Genomic DNA, 19,058 nt, shown 5'->3' with positions numbered 1-19,058 from the left:
TATTACTGTGACACTTGAATTTCACATTGGTATTTAGCAAAATTCTTCAGTGTGATGTCCAATGTAGCTTCCTATAAAAGCAACTCCTACTCATGCAGTTCTTATGTTGATGCGCCAGGCTGGCACCCTAGTGCCGCACCTTGAACATGTGGACCTGGCATTAACAGATGGCAGAGTCATCGATCATGCAGAGGATCAGAAGTACACCAACAGAATTTAGAGGAAACCCTGAGATTCTTACATAAATTTAGTTTTCAAATAGAAAAATTCAATTAGCCTTTAGCAGGTCATTTATCAATTGATTTCAGGCTGTTCTAGCAGCCAATCAGCAATGCAATTCAAAGTCTGTTCTTCTGAAGAGCAAATTTTGTTTAAAATAGAGAGTTACAATTTTGTTCAGAACTAGAAAAGAGCTATAGCTCCCTTAGCAAATTTCACATTTGAAATCTTCACTCTGAAACAAACATCTCGAGTTTAAAAAAACAAAAGTATAATTTGCTGACTGTACAAACTGTGCATGATTACATGAAATTAAATATGGTGGAGATAGCAAACGGATGTGTTGCATAACCTGCTTCCCCCTTCCAAAACTGTAACAAGATGCAATCATGCTTTTATTCCTGGGGAACAAACTTTGCAGTGCAAATAAGCAGCTGTTCAGTACCTTCCTGCTGTACCTCATGTAGGGCATCAGAGGCTTATCTGGAGGCTTGGGGGGCTTTGGGATGGTGATGCCGGAAGAAGCCTGTAAGGGAAGCAGAGAGAAGGCCAAGTGCTAGTGACCAGCGACAGAAGCATGTGTGTCTCTCCATCACAGTGGTACTGTTACTGACTTTTGTGCAAGTGGTGATGGGGGTGGGGTGGCTTGGTTGTAAGAAAAAGTCATCTGGAACAACAAAGAATCTGCTCAAAGCTGGCATTTTATTTAGGCAATACAGACCTCTGAATAAGACTGAGCAGGAAAAAGACCTTTGGCTAAACTCTTCCAGGGCATTTCACTGACTGCAGACATATGGAGGAGTAATGCATCCTTTGGTTTCAATTTAACAAAAATGCTCTTTTCTTTGAGTTCTAGTATGCTTTAAAGATACATAGGCTGCAGGCATTAAACAAGCAGGGCACTAAACTAATGCACCAGGGTCAGCGATCTGAGCTGCAACTCCCACCTCAATCCTCTGATTTCCTTGCCAGGCAGCTGATATATATTCCATTGAAAAATAAAACAAACAAAAAAAAAATGTGTAAACAAACTGGGCTGCAGAATAAAGTCAAATCCTACTCAAACAGTTTGGTCCTTTGTTTGCAACACCACGGATACATTCCAAATACAACAGCAGCTGAATGCCCAGCTGTGGACTGGCCCTTATGCTTACTTTATCTCAAAATGTACAGATGAGGTAATGCATACATACTTGTGCAGACATGTAACATGACATACATACAGCGCGTATGCATTATATGCACACAGACTTGGAACATAGTGGCTGATGCTCTGCCTAACGGGTTTCTGTAAGAGAGATTTGTAAAATCATAAAAGGGGCCTCTCTATACGCACACAGGGGGCTGCTGTAGAGAGTTCAAATTCTCAAGAACTAGTTCATGGTAGCGAGGTGGCCCAATGTGTTCATGTAACTGGGGTGTCACACTGCTGCTCGCTATGTCCGGAATCAGGAATACAAAAGATCCTGTTCCAGCACGTTAAATCGAAACTTGAACATAATCAACCTGTGCCAAGCAGGATTGATTTTATTAGTACCCACAACTGTCGTGTTTGGGGGTGGGGTGGGGTCTTGCTGCCAAGTTTGATTCCACCTGTTCCTCAAAAAACCCAAGCACAGAAAAATTCTATCCTTGAATACATCTGGGGATGTCAAGCTCAGAGAAGGAACGCGTCTCTCTCAAACTGTAATATGCAAGTGTCTCATGCAGAATTGTGAGAATGCCAGCACAATGCACATTACACCAAGGGATGGCAACAAACCAAGCAGAACTCTGTGACCACTCCACTCAGAACTCACAGTGTGAGCCAATTCATTCCTTTACCAGTTTGGGAGGGGGCTCTCCTGTCTTCATGGATCTAGACAAATACAACAGACCTGCTACACACACCTCAAAAAAGTATCTATTCACGGTTTGTTAGGGGACACTGGAAATGGGAAAATTAGTTCTTACCTGCTAATTTTCATTCCTGAAGTACCATGGATCAGTCCAGATAAGTGAGTTTTGCATCCCTACCAGCAGATGGAGACAGAACAAAAGCTTTGAAGCACTGCTTCATATACAAGAAAGAGTGCCTCCTGCAGTCCCTCAGTATTGACCTGTACCCAAGCCAAATAGAGTGAACACTTCTGAACTATCCCCTGCTTTCCCAGGGCAAACGTCAAGACCAAGGGTTGGAGCTCACTGAACTGGATGAATCCTAAGGAATAACCAAACTTGGAAACCCTTTTTAGGCTCTGACTATATACATACTAAATGCTCTAGAAAATAGCAACACAAGTTAAATTGGTCTTTTGTAAATCAGGGGCAGGGTCTCTGAACTGATCTGTGGTACTTCAGGAATGAAAATTAGCAGCAAGAACCAATTTTCCTTTCCTATACATACCCCGGATCAGTCCAGATGTGGGATGTACAAAGCAACTCTACAGTGGGCGGGCATACAAAAGACCCGCTCTCAATACACCCACTCCAAAACTCGGCTGTCCCGGCACCTAAACATCCAACCAGTAATGCCAAGAGAAAGTGTGCAATGAATACCATGCAGCCGCCCATCAAATCTCTTGTGGTGACACCAACTGATAGTCAACCCAAGAAGCCACCTGCACCCTAACAGAATGCGCTCGCAGCCCATCTGGAACCTTTCTGCCCTTGCAAAGATAAGCCAAAATAGATTCCTTCAACTAATGAGCAATAGTGCCTTTACGCAGCCTTACATCGCTTCTTTGCCTCACCAAACAATATAAACAGGTGATCCAACCTCTGGAAACTGTTGTTGACCTTAAGAAACCACAATAGCACCTGACGAATATGTAGTTCCCTTGCTTCTGGCACCTCAGAAGACCAATTCGGAAATGCAGGAAGCTCCACCATCTGATTGAGGTGAAAAGAGGAAACCACCTTAGGTAGGAACAAGGGCACCGTGCACAAAAACACTCCATCCTCCTTAATTCTTAAAAACGGCTCCCTACAGGACAAAGTCTGCAACTGCGAAATCCTTCTGGCTGAGTAAATCGCCACCAGAAAAACCACCTTCAGGGTAAGGTCCTTTAGAGACACCTTACACAATGCACTCGCAGATCTGAGGTCAAACTCCATGCCAGACACACTCTGTGCCCTGGCAACCGCAAATGCTTGATCCTCTTAAAAAAATAAAAATAAAAAATTGCTCCACATCCAGATGAGACGCCAAAGACCTCCCTTGTAGTTTATCCCTGAGGCAGGGAAGGGAATTGTAGGCCAAGACCTTGCACAATCTTTGTTGTAAAAAAGGTCAAAATATGTGGTATCCCTACCAGTTAATGGATCTAGACTGTCCTCCAAACACCAAATCTCAAAGACCTTCCACACCCAGACATAAGCCATAGACGTGGATGGCCTTCTGACCTGAAGCAAGGTGTTGATAACCGGTTCTGAGTAACCCTGTTGCCTCTCAAAAGCCAAGCCGTGAGACAAAAGTGATCCGCCTGATCCGAGAAGATAAGGACTTTGCCTTAACAAACCCTGAAGATGAACCAATCTGAGGGGCCCCGTCTACTGCCAGATGAATCAGATCTGCGAACCACGGATGCCGCAGCCACTTCAGCGCCACAAGAAACATCCCTTCTGAATGTCTCTCGAAGCGTGTTAACACACAGCCTATTAACAGCCATGGAGGAAAGATGTACAGCAGGAACACTACCAGCCACGGAATAAGGAGAATATCTAGTCTCTCGACTCAGTTTCTTCTGCGACTGAAAAAAACGTGCCGCTTTGGCATTGCTCCACGACGACATCAGATCCAGCTGGGGGCTGTCTCAGCAAACTTGAATCAGATCGAAGGTCTCCACTGACTACTTCCATTCTCCCACATCCAATTGTTGCCTGCTGAGATTGTCCGCATGCACATTCTTCATTCCAGCCACATGTGAATCTAATCCCTCCAAATGTCACTCCAGCTAGACAAAAATAAATCTCCTAGACCTCTCGAGCCACCCTGCTGATTGATATATGCCATTGTCATAGCATTGTCCGAGAAAACTATGACCTAAGGAAGGAAAAATATCAGTGCCCTGCGAACCGTCCTTGTTTCCAAATGATTGATAGACCAGCGGCTTCCATGGGTGACCACCAACCTTGAGTTGTCCGTATGAAACAGAATGCCCCCCAGCTACTGAGGCTGGCATCTGTGTTCACCATTACTCAATCTGGAGACTCCAGATCCACCCCCTTCTCCAGATTGTGGCGAGACAACCACCACGAAAGACGGGATCTGGATTAACCCTGCAGTGGTAAAGGTCACTGTTACTCCTCTGACAATGAACTCCAATGGGACAGTAGAACATGTTAGAAGGGTGGAAGATGGGCAAGCCCAAGGCCCCAAATCCAGCATAGACTCCATAGAACCTAGTTCTTGCAACTAATCCTAGGCCTTGGGAACTGGCATTCTCAAGAAACACCCTATCTGAGCTTTCTTCGTGAGTGTCTCCGGGATAAGGAAGACACTGTCCACCCAGGTATCGAAATGCATTCCCAGATAGTCCAACGACTGGGTTGGCACCAGATGACTTTTGGCCAAGTTTATCCCCCTACTCAAGCAACTGTAACAACTCCATCACTCTGATGCACTGCCTGACAACATTCCCTTTCAGAATTTGCTCACACTAGCCAGTCGTCCACATAAGGGAGAACCAGAAACCCCTCCCTCCTTAGCGCAGCTGCCGCCGTCACCACGACCACGACTTTTGTGAACGTCCATGAAGCAGTGTCCAACCCGAAGGGCTCGAAACTGAAAATGCTGCCCCAGCACCATGAACCTCAAAACGTCTGGTATGTTAGCCGAATGGGGATATGCATATAGGCCTCAGATAGATCCAGGGCCACTAGAAATTTCTGAACCACAACGATTACCATCCACAGCATCTCCATCTGGAACCACAAAATAAAATTAGTACGTTTCAGTTCCCTTTTCCAAAGGTGGAAACGGTGTAATAGCTTCCAGGCTTTGTAAATGCAGCAAAGTATTCTGTACTGCCTCTCACTTGGCTCGAGCTATGCAAAGGTATGCCAAGACTACATCCCATACCGGATGCAAAAACTTTAAGGCATAATTTTCTCTTATCACCTCTAGAACCCACTGGTCCAAAGTGATCCTTGTCTATTCCTCGTAAAATAGAGATAATCTTCCTCCTAGAACTTCAACCAAAGAGCGAACCGGCCTGACTTCATTGCAAAGTCTTACCACCACAGGCCTCCTTTACAGGCCTCTTTCCTGGAGGTGCTGGGAGAACCCTGAAAGGACTGCTGTCGACCAATGGCCTGCTTCTACCCCGCATTTGAGGTCATCTTGCCCGACCGAAAACAGGCCCACAGCGGAAAGGTCTTCTTGACAGCCTTCTTATCCTCCGGCAACTTGTTCCTTTTGGACTACCCCCAGTATCTTCATCAATTGCTCCAGGTCCTCACCTGTGTCGGGTGCTTTTACACACCACTCCCCCAAGTAATCCCGGCTCAGCAGCTTACCCGGTCTGCTCGCTATTGAGCCCAGCCTTAGCAGCATGTCTTTTTTTTTTTTTTTATACTTTACTACACAAGCAATCAATCAATCAAAAAAAAAAAAAAGACAAATACTTTCCTGCTGGAGCCTGCAACCCAGGGAGAAGCCTTCCATGCAGATGAGGGAACCAGGACCCCTGCTTATCAATCCCTGGGTAGATGCAGACAGAGACAGTCAGGGACTACCAACTCCCTGCTGGCCCGGCTCCACCTGCGGATGTCCCACGATGGTGCCTAACACCTCAGGGAGCGGAATCTTCTCTTCCCAATCTGTCTTCCAAACTACTTTTTTTTTTTTTTTTTTTTTTTTTAATTCTCACTTAAGACTGCAGGTCTGCACCTCTACCATCTGCTGGAGTCAGAGAGATACTGAGGGACTGCAGGTGGCACTCTCAGATATGTGGCAGTGCCTCAAAGTTTTTGTTCTCTGCCTCCATCTGCTGGTAGGGATGCAAAACCTACTTATCTGAACTGATCTGGGGTACGAACAGGAACTATGCTTTACCCAAACATTTTGTCAACAAGGATTCACATCAGAAGGGTACACACAAAGTGTTGTGTGCGTTGGGGGAGGGGGGAGTGGTAAATTTGAATGCAGCTAACATGAAGGAGAACCTAAACCCTGCTTCAGCTAGGTAACGCCTGATGATGTAATAGTTGATTTGCCTACCGTGACCCGGCTGTTGCTGCCTGGGTTCCCTCCCAGCCTGTAGTTGTTGTAGGCCAGATGGCTGTATGGATTGTATCCCACAAACCCTGGGGTGCTGGGCATTTGCTGATGGAAACAAATGAGACAAAAACACAAATGAGAAATGAACTCAAAACGAGGAAAACAGAGAAATGAAAAATGGTTTGCATGTGTGGTATGCAGAAGCAGTGAGGAATCACCTGAGCCATGGTGAGTTACCCTGATTTCTTTGCCAGGGTATAATCCCTTCAGTAAAATCCTTCCAGGCCAACAGGCTTTTTCCTTGCATGAAACAAACAGCAACCTCACTACAAATGCAGAATGCTCATGTTGTGCTCTTTAACCATCAAACATGGCTACATGATTCTAAGCAAGTGTGGCTGAAAGACATTTTAGAAACACACAAATGAAAAAAAATGTATACAAATTTTAAAAGGGCTGCTCTCTGCCTTAGTTTTCTCACCTATCATTAAATTCCCATTCTATTCAATTACTGGGGCTGGGCCCAGTTTTGGTATTTAAATTTGTGACAGTGTTCAGTACCAGAAACTGATGAGCATGGCTCTTTCTAGGGTTATAAGCTTATTAAATGTGCAGTGATCTTCCTGCTAGGATCTTAAAATCTCCTGATATATCTAGGCAAAATGCCAAAATATCTTAAAAGATTAAAAATGTAATCATGGTTAGGAATTATATTAATGGAAAATAAATTATCCTATGCAATTACTAATTGGAGCCTACATCAGGGCTTGACAAACTCTGGGCATTAAGTCACCATCGTGACCAGAAAATGCAACTCAACACCTACAGCATACAGGGCCCAAGAAGCAGAGTTGGTGTCACTGAACCCATGCCAGCAGACCGCACCTGGCTGGTACGTCATTAGGCCAAAGCAGAGGACCAGCTACAGCCCTCGCAGAGCTGCAGTGGGCAACGGAGAAGAGCTGCTACCTATTGAGTAAACAGATGACTACTGAAGCTGAGGGCCGGAGGCTGCTGCTAGTGTGGGGTTGAGAAAAATTGCTGGGAAGAAAAGAACAAGGGAGACTGGTGGGGACATTGGTGGTGGGGGAGGGCAGTGGATGAAGATGAAAGGAAGACTGCACCTCAGGTGCAGTTAGAGGTGGGGGTGCTCCTGCTGGCATCATGCCAACAGTGTGTTGAAGGAGCTACAGACAACCTCAAAAGAGGATGCCCATCTTCTCACTCTTCATCTTCAGTAGGATTAAGGAGAGCTGGAGCTCTCAGCTATTGGTTCCTAGATACAAAGGGGTAGATCTTAAAAGCCCTGCGTGCCTATTTTGCATAGGCCGCTGGCGCGCACAAAGCCCCAGGATGCACGTAAGTCCTGGGGCTCCGTAAAAGGGGCGGGAGGGGGCATGTCCAAGGGGGTGTCGGCCGGCCAGGGGCGGGCTTGGAGGCTGCAGTGCCCGGGGATGCCGAGGTGGCACGCACAAGTTACGCTTGCCTCAAACAGGCGTAACTTGTACAGCAAAGGTGGGGGGGGGACACGGACGCAGAAGGAAAGTTCCCTCCGAGGCCGTTCCGATTTCAGAGCGGTCTCGGAGGGAACGGAGGCAGGCTGCGTGGCTCGGCGCACGCAGGCTGCTGATTTTGCGCGAACAAAAGTACGCGCGTGCGTAGGCTGCTGATTTTGCGCGTACTTTTTAAAGATCTACCTCAGCGAAAATATAAAAAGCCTTGGCCTACGTTATTTTTAACTTGGTGTCAAAAATGTCTAACATTTTCAGGAGTATTAGGAGAATAAAGGGCTACCTAGGTATCATCTAATTACCTAGGACTGACAAAGATGATGAGTAGGCAGGAAAAGGGAAAACCAACTACTCAAGAAGAGCAGAGGTGAAAATAATGCTCCCTCACAAGATTTTCAATGGAATTACAACAACTGTGGCTATACAGATTGGAAAGGAAAAATCCATCACTTTCTCTAGCCTCCTGTACCACAGGATTCTTAAATGGGTCAAATACTATACCATACAGTTTCCAGATGAAAGTTTACTCCTATGTGCAGAGTGCCGACATACTGCCATATACGGCATATGAGAGACTATACAAGACAAAAAAAAAAAAGACAATGCAAACAAATAACTAGTGCACACAATAAAAAATTTCAAGTACTCCTACTCAAAACAAAGTTATGTTAACTCAGTATTAGCAATTATCACTAAAGAAGAGAAATACCACAAAAGGCCATATACAAATACTTCATAAAATTTGAGAGTTTTGTAAGCTTTCAATTTTCAAACACAGATTCAATCAATGGATGCATTCAGCTGGTGCACAGGCTCTAAAGGCTACTCTGCTGTGCAGTGGTTTTGCACAAGAACCAAGTGAAAGCTTGCCAAGGAGCACGTAAGAACTTGGTGAGAGGCCCATTTACAGAATCATTTTCTAACACTGAGAGTAACTCATACAGCATACACAAAGAAATGACACCTGCTAAAACATTAACACAAATTTTCCTCAAAACTTACTGGTGAAAATCAAAGACTGAAGTCTAAACCCCTCCCCAGGAATGCAGTCCAGACATATGAGGGCAAGTTTTCCTGCACAAACTCCAGGCCATTTATAACAAGACAGTTTTACCCATAAAAATGCTTTCGAAAATTACCCCTTCACTAATAGGCTTCTCAGTACACATTCACAGCAGCACTCAGGTCGCTACTCCTGGGCACATAAGAAAAGCTGCCTCAAGTTTCCAACTTTTGAACTTCGCAGTATATAATTGAAAGTTAGCTGTGGTAATCTGGCATTACAATAAATTGTGTCAGTGATTGCCAGTGTAACACTGTCTTATTACTTACCATGCTACAGAAAAAGGACTTGTTTAGACTATGTTAAAATTGTAGCTGTATGCCTGGTGGCATCGGAGATTCTGGGAATGGCATGTGGCCTCTTGGAAGAAGATTGCTAGATATATTCACTGGTCCTGTACATGGTGCTGGTTCAGGCCTCCCATTACCCTTGTAAGCAGGAGCAGTGCTACATTACCTTGTAAAAGTTTTCATATTTTTGCTGTCTAAAAATACAAATCAAAATTATAGAAATATTCCAATTGTAATAAGAAATAAATTAAAAAAACAAAGTCTTGATGCCATGAAAGTTTCTACACCCTTTGTTATAGGAAATCCAAACTCACTCTAGTTCAAAAAATTGTCTTAACAAGGTTCATAATAAATGTCTAGTCACAGGAACTGAGTTGCTTTGAATACTCCTGGATGAAAAATTGAGCTGTTTCTTTTGTCTGACGTGAATTTAAAAAAAAACACTGGCAATTATATCAATATATATCACAAAACCAAACAAATTATATAGAAATAGTTTTAATAAAACATTGTTACAATATTTTCTTTTCTTTGGATTCACAGAGTAGACATACATTCCAAAAAACAACACATCACTTAAAACAAACATTCATACATTCATACTCTGTGTATCCAAAGAAAATATTGTAACAATGTTTTATTAAAATATTTTTTATAAAATAAAGATTACAATTGATTTGTATGTCACTATTTCTATATAATTTGAAGTGAATTTAAAGCAAAGGTCAAAACATGTTGAACAAGGAACTGCTGAAAGAACTTCGGGATAATGTTATTCTAAGGCAGTGGTTCTCAACCTTTTTCCCATCGTGATAACACCTGACAGACCACGCTCACATGTGTGACACTGCTCATTACAATTCACGGCGGAAATAAAAAATAAAGACTGTATTATTTTTATTGTTAAGAATGACACAAGGGAAAGATACATATACTGTCTGAACAGAAACTGCATAAATAGTAAACATCCCACAGCAAAACAGCACCAATTTCCAGCACTTAAACAGTAACCACCTTACCTAAGAAAAGGCAACACTGAAAATATTACACCAGGCCTTAAGACACCAATACATCTCCTAATAGGGAAAACGGATCAAGTCAGGCTGCTATAGAGCCCTACACAGAAACTACACGCCAGCAGAAAACCTCACCTGAATCTCATGTGCTGATCCTCACCTAACAAAGAATAAAGAGACCAAAACGCATAACTAGAAGCACGCAGACAAAACCTGAATTGGAAACCGCAACAAGCCAGAGTCTCTGTATGCAGTGTAATAAAGGAAAAAAATAAACATCACCAGTCCTTATAAAACAAATCAAGAAAAATAAAATCAGTATCAGTAGATTATTTCAAAACAGCTGATGAATGGAATATCCAATAATTAAAAACTCATACCAAAACTTTCTAGTTGCCAATAAAATATTTCTAAATAGCAGACATAAAGGCCCAATAATGAAAAATAATAAGGATACAAAAAATGTTTTGCTCTGCATACCTGGGAACGTTTGATATCCAGGTGCCCTAAGATTGTTTTGAATTAGCAGGAGAAGGGATGGTTTGCTTGCAACTTTCTCCTCTCTCTCTCACACTGGCTCTCAATCGCTCACATACGCACGTGCTTTTTCTCTCTCACTTAGATAGGCTCTTAATTACACATTTACACACATGCTGTCTGTCTTTTCACGCTTACACATACAGGCTTTCAATCACACACATACATGCTGTCTCTCTCACACACAGACTCTCATTCACAAGCTTACAAACATGCTCTCTCTCTTTCTCTCATTTACACACAGGATCTCAATCACATGCTCCCTCACCTAAACCAGCTCTCAATCACACAGACACACATGATCTCTCTCTTACTTATACACACAGGCTCTTAATTATACATACACATGATCTCTCTCACACACAAAGGATCTCAATCACACATGCATACACTTTCACAAAAACAGGTTTTCAATCACAAACTTACACATACAGGTTATCAGTCATACACTTCCATTCATGCTCTCTCTCACACACAGGCTCTCAATCACACACATACTCTTCTTTCACATATACAGGCCTCAATCATTGACATACATGCTGTCTCTCTCTCGCACGCACACACACAGCACCTCAAACACATGCTTGCTCATTCATTCACTCACTCTCTCCCCCCCCCCCCCCAACTAGCGACAGCAGCAGCCTCTTCCACTTCCAACCCTAAAGGCAGCAGCAACCTCCTTCACTTTCAGCCCTTGCGGAGAAAGGAGTCTCACCGGCCACGGGGGCTTGACTTGGTCTTCGTTTTTCTCCGAGCCGCGCTGCTCATTCCTCAGGCCGCGCCTCACTTCTGTTCTTCGGGCCGATGCTGCCCGCACTAGCATGGTCTCTTCTTCCCTCGCACACACCCACTGCTCACCACTTCCTCTTCCAGGCCGCCGGGGGGGGGGGGGGGGGGGAGGGAGGGGCGGGAAGAAGAGAGCATGCCGGTGCCGCTGACTCCAGCTCCCCTGTGTCTAAATAATTGTAGCTTGCGCTGATGCTATATGTAAATTGCAGTCACATGTGCCAGGTATTCCAATTATATTACATACTTCTCATGCAGTTAAAACACTTATGGGAGATACTCATATTTCTTTTTCTGCTTCTAGGCTTGGGAAATATTCAGCCATATTATTGAATTCTACAGTGTTACATAGGACTATTACAAATGCATCTAAATTCAATTTTCTCCAGGATCTGCTAGAGCAGGGGTCAGGAACCTTTTTGGCTGAGAGAGCCATAAACGCCACATATTTTAAAATGTAATTCCATGAGAGCCGTACAATATGTTTAAAACTAAATACAAGTAAATATGTGCATTTTATGTAAGATCACACTTTTAATGTACAATAAGTCTCTGAAAATATTACACCAGGCCTTAAGACACCAATACATCTCCTATTAGGAAAACGGACCAAGTAAGGCTGCTATAGAGTCCTACACAGAAACAACACGCCAGCAGAAAACCTCACCTGAATCACGTGCTGTCCCTCACCTAACATAGAATAAAGAGACCAAAACGCATAACAAGAAGCATGCAGAAAAAACTGAATTGGAAACTGCAACAAGCCAGAGTCTCTGTATGCAGTGTAACAAAGGAAAAAAGAAACATCACCCATCCTTATAAAACAAATCAAGAAATATAAAATCATCAGCAGTAAAACTGTACTAACAAAAAGAACATATTTCGAAACAGCTGATGAGTGGAATATCCAATAATTAAAAACTCATATAAAACATTTCCAGATACCAACAAAATATTTCAAAATAGCAGACACAAAGATCCAGTAATGAAAAATAATAAGGATACAAAAATGTTTTTGCTCTGCATACCTGGGAACGTTTGATATCCAGGTGTCCTGAGATTGTTCTGAATTAGCAGGAGGTGGGGTGGTTTGCTTGGAACTTTCTCCTCTCTCAGTCACATACCAGCACTCTCTCTCACACTGGCTCTCAATGACACACCTATACACACATGCTCTCAGTACTCACATATACACATGTTGTTTCTCTCTCATATAGGCTCTTAATTACACATTTACACATATGCTGTCTATCTTTTCACGCTTACACACACACACAGGCTTTCAATCACATAAATACATGCTGTCTTTTTCTCTCACACACAGACTCTCATTCACATGCTTACAAACATGTCCTCTCTTTCTCTCATTTACACACAGGCTCTCAATCACATACTCACATGCTCCATCACCTAAATCAGCTCTCAATCACACACAGACACACATGGTCTCTCTCTCTCATTGAAACACAGGCTCTCAATCACATACTCCATCACCTAAAGCAGCTCTCAATCACACACAGACACACATGATCTCTCTCTTACTTATACACACAGGCTCTTAATCATACATACACATGATTTCTCTCACACACAAAGGATCTCAATCATACACACATATTCTTTCACACAAACAGGTTTTCAATCACAAACTTACACATACAGGTTCCCAATGGTAAACTTACATTCATGCTCTCTCTCTCACAGGCAGGCTCTCAATCACAGACATACTCTCTTTCACATATACAGGCTCTCAATCATTCACATACATGCAGTCTCTCACTCACACACACAGGATCTCAAACACACATGCTTGCTCGCTCATTCACTCTCCCTCCCCCACCCCCACCCCGGGAACTCGCGGCAGCAGCAGCCTCCTCCCAATGCTAACCTCCTTCATTTTCAGCAAGAGACCACGCTAGTGTGGTCTCTTCTTCCCGCGCAGGCACCCGATGCTCTCCACTTCCTCTTCCGGGCCGCGGGGGGGGGGGGAGAAGAGAGCACGCCGGTGCCGCTGACTCCAGCTGTCCTGCCGCGTTCCGCCCGGGCTGACAGCATTTTAAGCCCGGGCGGCGGAGGACCGGGGAGCAGCTGGGTCAGCGGGGAACCGCGAAGTGTGGCGACACTTGTCCGCGAGCCAGATGCAGCCCTCAAAAGAGCCATATCTGGCTCGCCAGCCATGGGTTCCCGACCCCTGTGCTAGAGGGAGCAGTTGTGCTTCCACACACTTGTGGAATCACGGCTTTGCCTTTACCTGATAAAGTTGTTCTATCTAATGAACCTCTAGTTGAAGGAGATTTTTGGTTTACAGATGGGTCCTGTACAAAAGCAAGTCCAGGGTTTGCTGCTATTCAATACAACTCAGATGATCAAGTTCTCAGATGTGAGCAGTTTGCATTACCAATAGAATTGTCTGCACAAGGAGCTGAACTCTGTGCAGTTTCATGGGTATTGCTGCATTGTGCAGAAGTGCCTGTGACTTTTTACAGATTCACATTATATATTTTCATCTGTTAATGAGCATCTGAGAAAATGGAATAGGAGAGGATTTATTTCGGCTTCTGGAGAACCTCTTTCACATGTGCAGTTATGGGAATTAATTTTATCACGCCGCATTCCGTCCGGGCTATCAGCGTTTTAAGCCCGGGTGGAGGACCTATTTTGCTCGGGGAGCAGCTGGGTCAGCGGGGGACCGGGAAGTGTGGCGACACACCTGCATGTGCTTGGCGACACACTGGTGTGTCGCGACACACCGGTTGAGAACCTCTGTTCTAAGGTACAGATGGGGAAAGACTATAAGAAAATTTCAATGTATTTGAATACCCCTGGGAGCACTGTCAGAGATATCTTTGTAAACTGTTAACAGGCACCTCAGAGACATTACTGTGAGCAGGCCGACCCTTCCAAAGTCAATAACTGCTGGTTAAGGAAACTGCTGTAGAATGTCACTATGAGGCCTAAAATTACTTTAAAAGAACTTCAGTGGTGTTTGGCTGCGGAAAACTGAGAAATTTCAAGATTACTCTACAAACAAGGCCTGTATGGGAGAGTGGCAAGGAGGAAGACACTGATGAAGGACAACCATATTATTTGCTGCGCAGTGTTTGTAAACAAATACTTTGGGGGGGGGGGGGGGGGGGGGGACGGACAGCATACATTTGGGAGAAGAGTTTGTAGTCTGATGAGACCAAAGTGGAACTTTCTGGTCTTGATGCTAAGTGACATGTGAGCGTTTCAGAATGAGAAAGTATTGGGAATAATATCCTGAACTAATTTTGTTCTTTGGAACTAACTGGATTGCTTGTTGCTGAAATAAAATCTGTATTTCCTGCTCTAGTAGATGTAGATTGGAAATACCCTTCATCACTGTAGTGAGGCGAGGAAGGGGAGGGTTGGAAAAGGAAATTTAGATGGTAATCCTCGTGGACGATTCAAAGTACTCATGGATCTGTATTGATTCTGTTCCACTCCGAAAAATGACTCTGAATTCTTTCTGCTACTGGGGAACCCGGCTCGGCTGAGACATCTTCAAAAAGATGGTGAAGACTTTTGAAGAGAGGTCTGGGATGGATTTTGCTGTTTTATGTCTCTTTAGCGAGGTCTAGTTTGAGCCTGTGAGAGTGGTAATTGATATGACTGAAATTGCTGTGCTCTATATGGTAAGAAACTCTTATATGCTTTTCATTGGTAGTAAAACGGTTTCTGTTGGTAATAATGTCTTACTGACATTTGAGGATCTAAGGATCCCGAGAGGGGCTGAACTGCTACATTTATTCTCCGAATAAATTATCTCCTACGCAAGGAAGTTTAGTCAGTTTTTATGGACGATTTCTCTGATAGAGCTAGAACAGAGCCATGCTATGCTCGGAGCCACAATGGCCATGGCCGAAGTCCTGGAAGAAGTCTCAAAGGATTCATATACAGTTCTGAGCAAACGTCTTGGACCTTCCTCCATGTCATAAAAAGGGTGGGGTGTAATTGGTTGTCTGGTCTCTGAACAAAGAAAAGGTTTTAACTGTTGTAGGGACGCAGAGGTACTGAATATATAAAATTTATGCTGTTGTGTACGAGAAATTAGCATCGCGCTTTGAAAAGACTTTTTGGTGTATTCATCGAGAATCCTGTGGTCCTTTATTGGGGGAGTCGATGAATGTAGCTTAGTTTTCTTTGCCCGATTTATTGCTGACCCACCACTATGGATGCCTGGGCAAGCTGAACTACTCCATAGGACGTAGACTTCTGCAACCTGAATTTCAAATCAAGCTTCTTAGAAACAGGAGGAATTGACTGAGGTGACTCCCAAGCTTTTGAGAGAACAGAGTCCAACAGTTTGTGCGACGGAAGAGCCGATGGTTCCACAGGGACATCCAGTATTTTCAGAATTCTGAATACTTCTTCCCTATGGTCAGGGTAGTTTTCGGATCTCTACTCTCAGAGTGTTGCCTAGATTCTCAATGAATTGTGAATAAGTGAGGTCTTCAGGAGGAGGAACGGTCAGGAAGTTTCTTCGGTAGATCAGACAGTATACCAGTTGAGCTGTCAGGAGAATGGTCACCCGGGGAAACTAGAGGTATCGATTGAGGGGAATGATGTTCTGTGCCCCATGTTTCTTCTGGAGTAGGAGAGGAAAACGACTTAGGGACTGTGTGGTGGTGCATCCCCTGCTGGTCCTGGAATATGAGATGGTGATACCAGAGGATATAAGGATGAGAACAGGTTCGTTCTAATTGAAGAAATTTGATTTATGGCCTCTCGTGAATAAGATGTGTTCACATCTTCATAATGTTTCAGCCGATATGGTCTCATTGGTGGAGGATGGCTTTCCCCGGTGTATTCCGGTTAGTATTTCTGAAGAAGATTGAGATGCCCAAGAACCCTGTTCCTCTAGAGGAGGAACCTGTTTTGGAGAACGCTCTTCTTGGAGAATTATTTTGTCCAGGTGAGAGTGAGAAGATAACCCTGAACAGTTACTCTGTGAAGAACTGAGCTAATAGAGGCTTCGCAGGGGACACCCAAGGAGGTGGTAAGCTGCTATAGCACTTAAATGCACTCTGAGGGAGGCCATGGCTAGGCCTTCACTGTAGAGAAGATGGAGGTATGTCAGAAGGTGCTCTGGTGGGCAGGTGATTCGGTCCATGCACGCCGTTGAACACCAGGAAGCATAGAGAGACCACTTTCTTTGGTAGTTGAGTCTGGTCAATGGTTTTCTAGAGGAGACTAGTATGTCCTGAAGAGAAGGAGGAATGGGGTTTTTTTTTTTTTTTTATTTTCAATATATTTTTATTGAGTGATTGCACAAACAAAATACAAAGGTGAACTGTGGAGTGTGACTCACATAGAAACACTATCAAACCTCAATAAAGTTCCATGAAAACTGAACACTCTTTGCAGAGAAATCCCCACTGTCCCATCTGTTCCCATCAATTCCCATTCTCCCACCCCTCACCTCCCCCCGTTTCCCCCTTCCCCCTCTCCCAGAGACCTAAGATCAGCTCAAAACTGTCCAGACATTCCCAAAAGTCACTGTGAATCATTAAGAGCCAAACTACGTGCACTGTGGGGCAGAGATTGCAGATACGGCTCCCACGTAAGCAGAAAAAACTTCCGTCGTTTGGGTGAGGTCCGAGCATGAAACGCCTCCATCTGCATGAGTTTATGGAAATGAATCCTCCACGTCCAGAAGGTAGGTGGGGCCGGTTCACACCAATGCAGCAAAAGGATCTTCTTTCCCACCAGACCCGCCTTCTGAAGCAACATCCGTGGACCAGGCTGAGCCACCAAGAAGCGAGAAATACAATGTAGTAACCATAGATACGGCGACAACAGTAAGGAAACCCCCACCAGCCCCCCCAAATACATAGCGATTTGCCTCCAATAAGTCACTGTTTTGGGACAGCCCCAAAAAACATGAGCCATGGTCCCCAGCCCCACCCGGCAGCGTACGCATCGATCCGTGCTGACGAAGGAGGAATGTTTAAGTTTTGGTACACAAGTCTTTCAATCTCCATGCCATGAGGTGCAAGCAGGAGTGAAGAGGATTAAGTAGTGATCCGTTCTCCTGGGTAAGGAGCTGAGGGCTGTTGCCCAGGGGAATTGGTTTGTGAACTGATAGCTGTATGAGGTAGCTGTACCATGGTTGTCTTGGCCATGCTGGCACAATTAAAATCAGATCTGCCTGGTTGTCAATGCATCTCGTGTGAGAGATGAGTGATATCGGAGGGAACGCATACAGTAGATCGTGAGACCAGCTTATGAGGGATGCGTCTTGAGCTAGTCTGAGTGGGCTCGGGTAAACCAAGCAAACATTCTCCACTTTCCTGTTGCGTTCTGTCGCGAACAGATCGATGGAAGGAAGGCCCCAAGTGGGACTATGCAATGCGCGACCTCTTGATATAGTTCCCATTTGTAGGGGTGAAATATTCTGCTGAGTTTGTCTGCTCTGAAATTGCTGATTCCGGGCAAGTAAGTGCTTGCAGAGAGATGGATCTGTGGTGGGCCCACTCTAGTATCTGGACTGTTTCCTTGCAGAGGTTCCAAGAACTGGACCCTCCTTCCTTGTTTATGTAGAACATTGTAACTTATTGTCTATGTAAACCATCACTGTTTTCCCCTGTAGGGTTTTTCGAAGGCTCGAAGGACGTTTCTGACCGCTCTGAGTTCTAGAAGATTTGTGTGTAGCATGCGTTCCTTTGTGGACCATAGTCCTTGAGTTTGAAGATGGTCTAAGTATGCTCCCCATCCCTTGGGAGAGGCGTCTGTGGCGAGTATTATCTGATGTCGAGGGAGTCGTAGAGGTGATCCTGTTAGTAATGTCGATGGGCGTAGCCACCATTGCAGGTCTCTTTTCATGCTGATGGTTAAGGTGATGGGAGTCAACAATGGATGGAGGAACTGGATCCACTGATTCTTTAGACCCCATTGTAAGCGCCGCATGTGTAGTCACATATGTGGGACTGCGTAGATGGATGCTGCCATGTATCCTAGAACTGTTAGGATTTGGTGGGCCAGAACAGTCGTACTGCGAAGCAGAACTGAAGACAGTGTGGAGAGAGCTAATGCTCACGGGTGTGGCAGGAATGCTTTGTCTTGGACAGTGTTGATGTAGGCTCTGATGAATTGTAAGGTTTGCGTTGGCTGTAGATTTGAGTTTTCGTAGTTGATTAAGAGACCTAGATTGTCTAGACAAGAAATAGTTTGAAGTAGATTGTCCCCTAAGAGTCTGATTGGGTGCTACTATAAGCCAATCATCCAGATAAGGAAATATTTGAACCCCCTGTCGGCAGAGGTGTGCCATCACTACTGCTAGACATTTGGGGGTAGATTTTTAAAAAAAGTACGCTGGATTTTATAAGATACGCGCATAGCCGCGCGTATCTTATAAAATCCTGGATCGGCGCACGCAAGGCTGCCGATTTTGGGCAGCCGGCGCGCGCCGAG

The 19,058-nt window shown here is 44.4% G+C and overlaps 1 protein-coding gene across 3 annotated transcripts in view; it reads right to left on the bottom strand.

Annotated features, from left to right (window-relative positions):
- Nucleotides 1-19,058, bottom strand: part of SMARCE1 (SWI/SNF related, matrix associated, actin dependent regulator of chromatin, subfamily e, member 1) — a 90,336-nt gene that overhangs the window by 40,029 nt on the left and 31,249 nt on the right. For all 3 annotated transcript variants that reach the window (XM_029572424.1, XM_029572423.1, XM_029572425.1), the window contains exons 4-5: nt 6,422-6,526; nt 665-745 (exon numbers count right to left, since the gene is read on the bottom strand). In XM_029572424.1, the coding sequence (XP_029428284.1) occupies nt 665-745; nt 6,422-6,526 (186 nt within the window). The remainder of the gene's footprint in view (nt 1-664; nt 746-6,421; nt 6,527-19,058) is intronic.

Source organism: Rhinatrema bivittatum, chromosome 12 (assembly GCF_901001135.1).
Source record: "Rhinatrema bivittatum chromosome 12, aRhiBiv1.1, whole genome shotgun sequence".
Lineage (NCBI taxonomy): Eukaryota > Metazoa > Chordata > Amphibia > Gymnophiona > Rhinatrematidae > Rhinatrema > Rhinatrema bivittatum.
The sequence above is the reverse complement of the archived record's forward strand: the minus strand, read 5'-3'. Positions and strand labels throughout refer to the sequence as shown.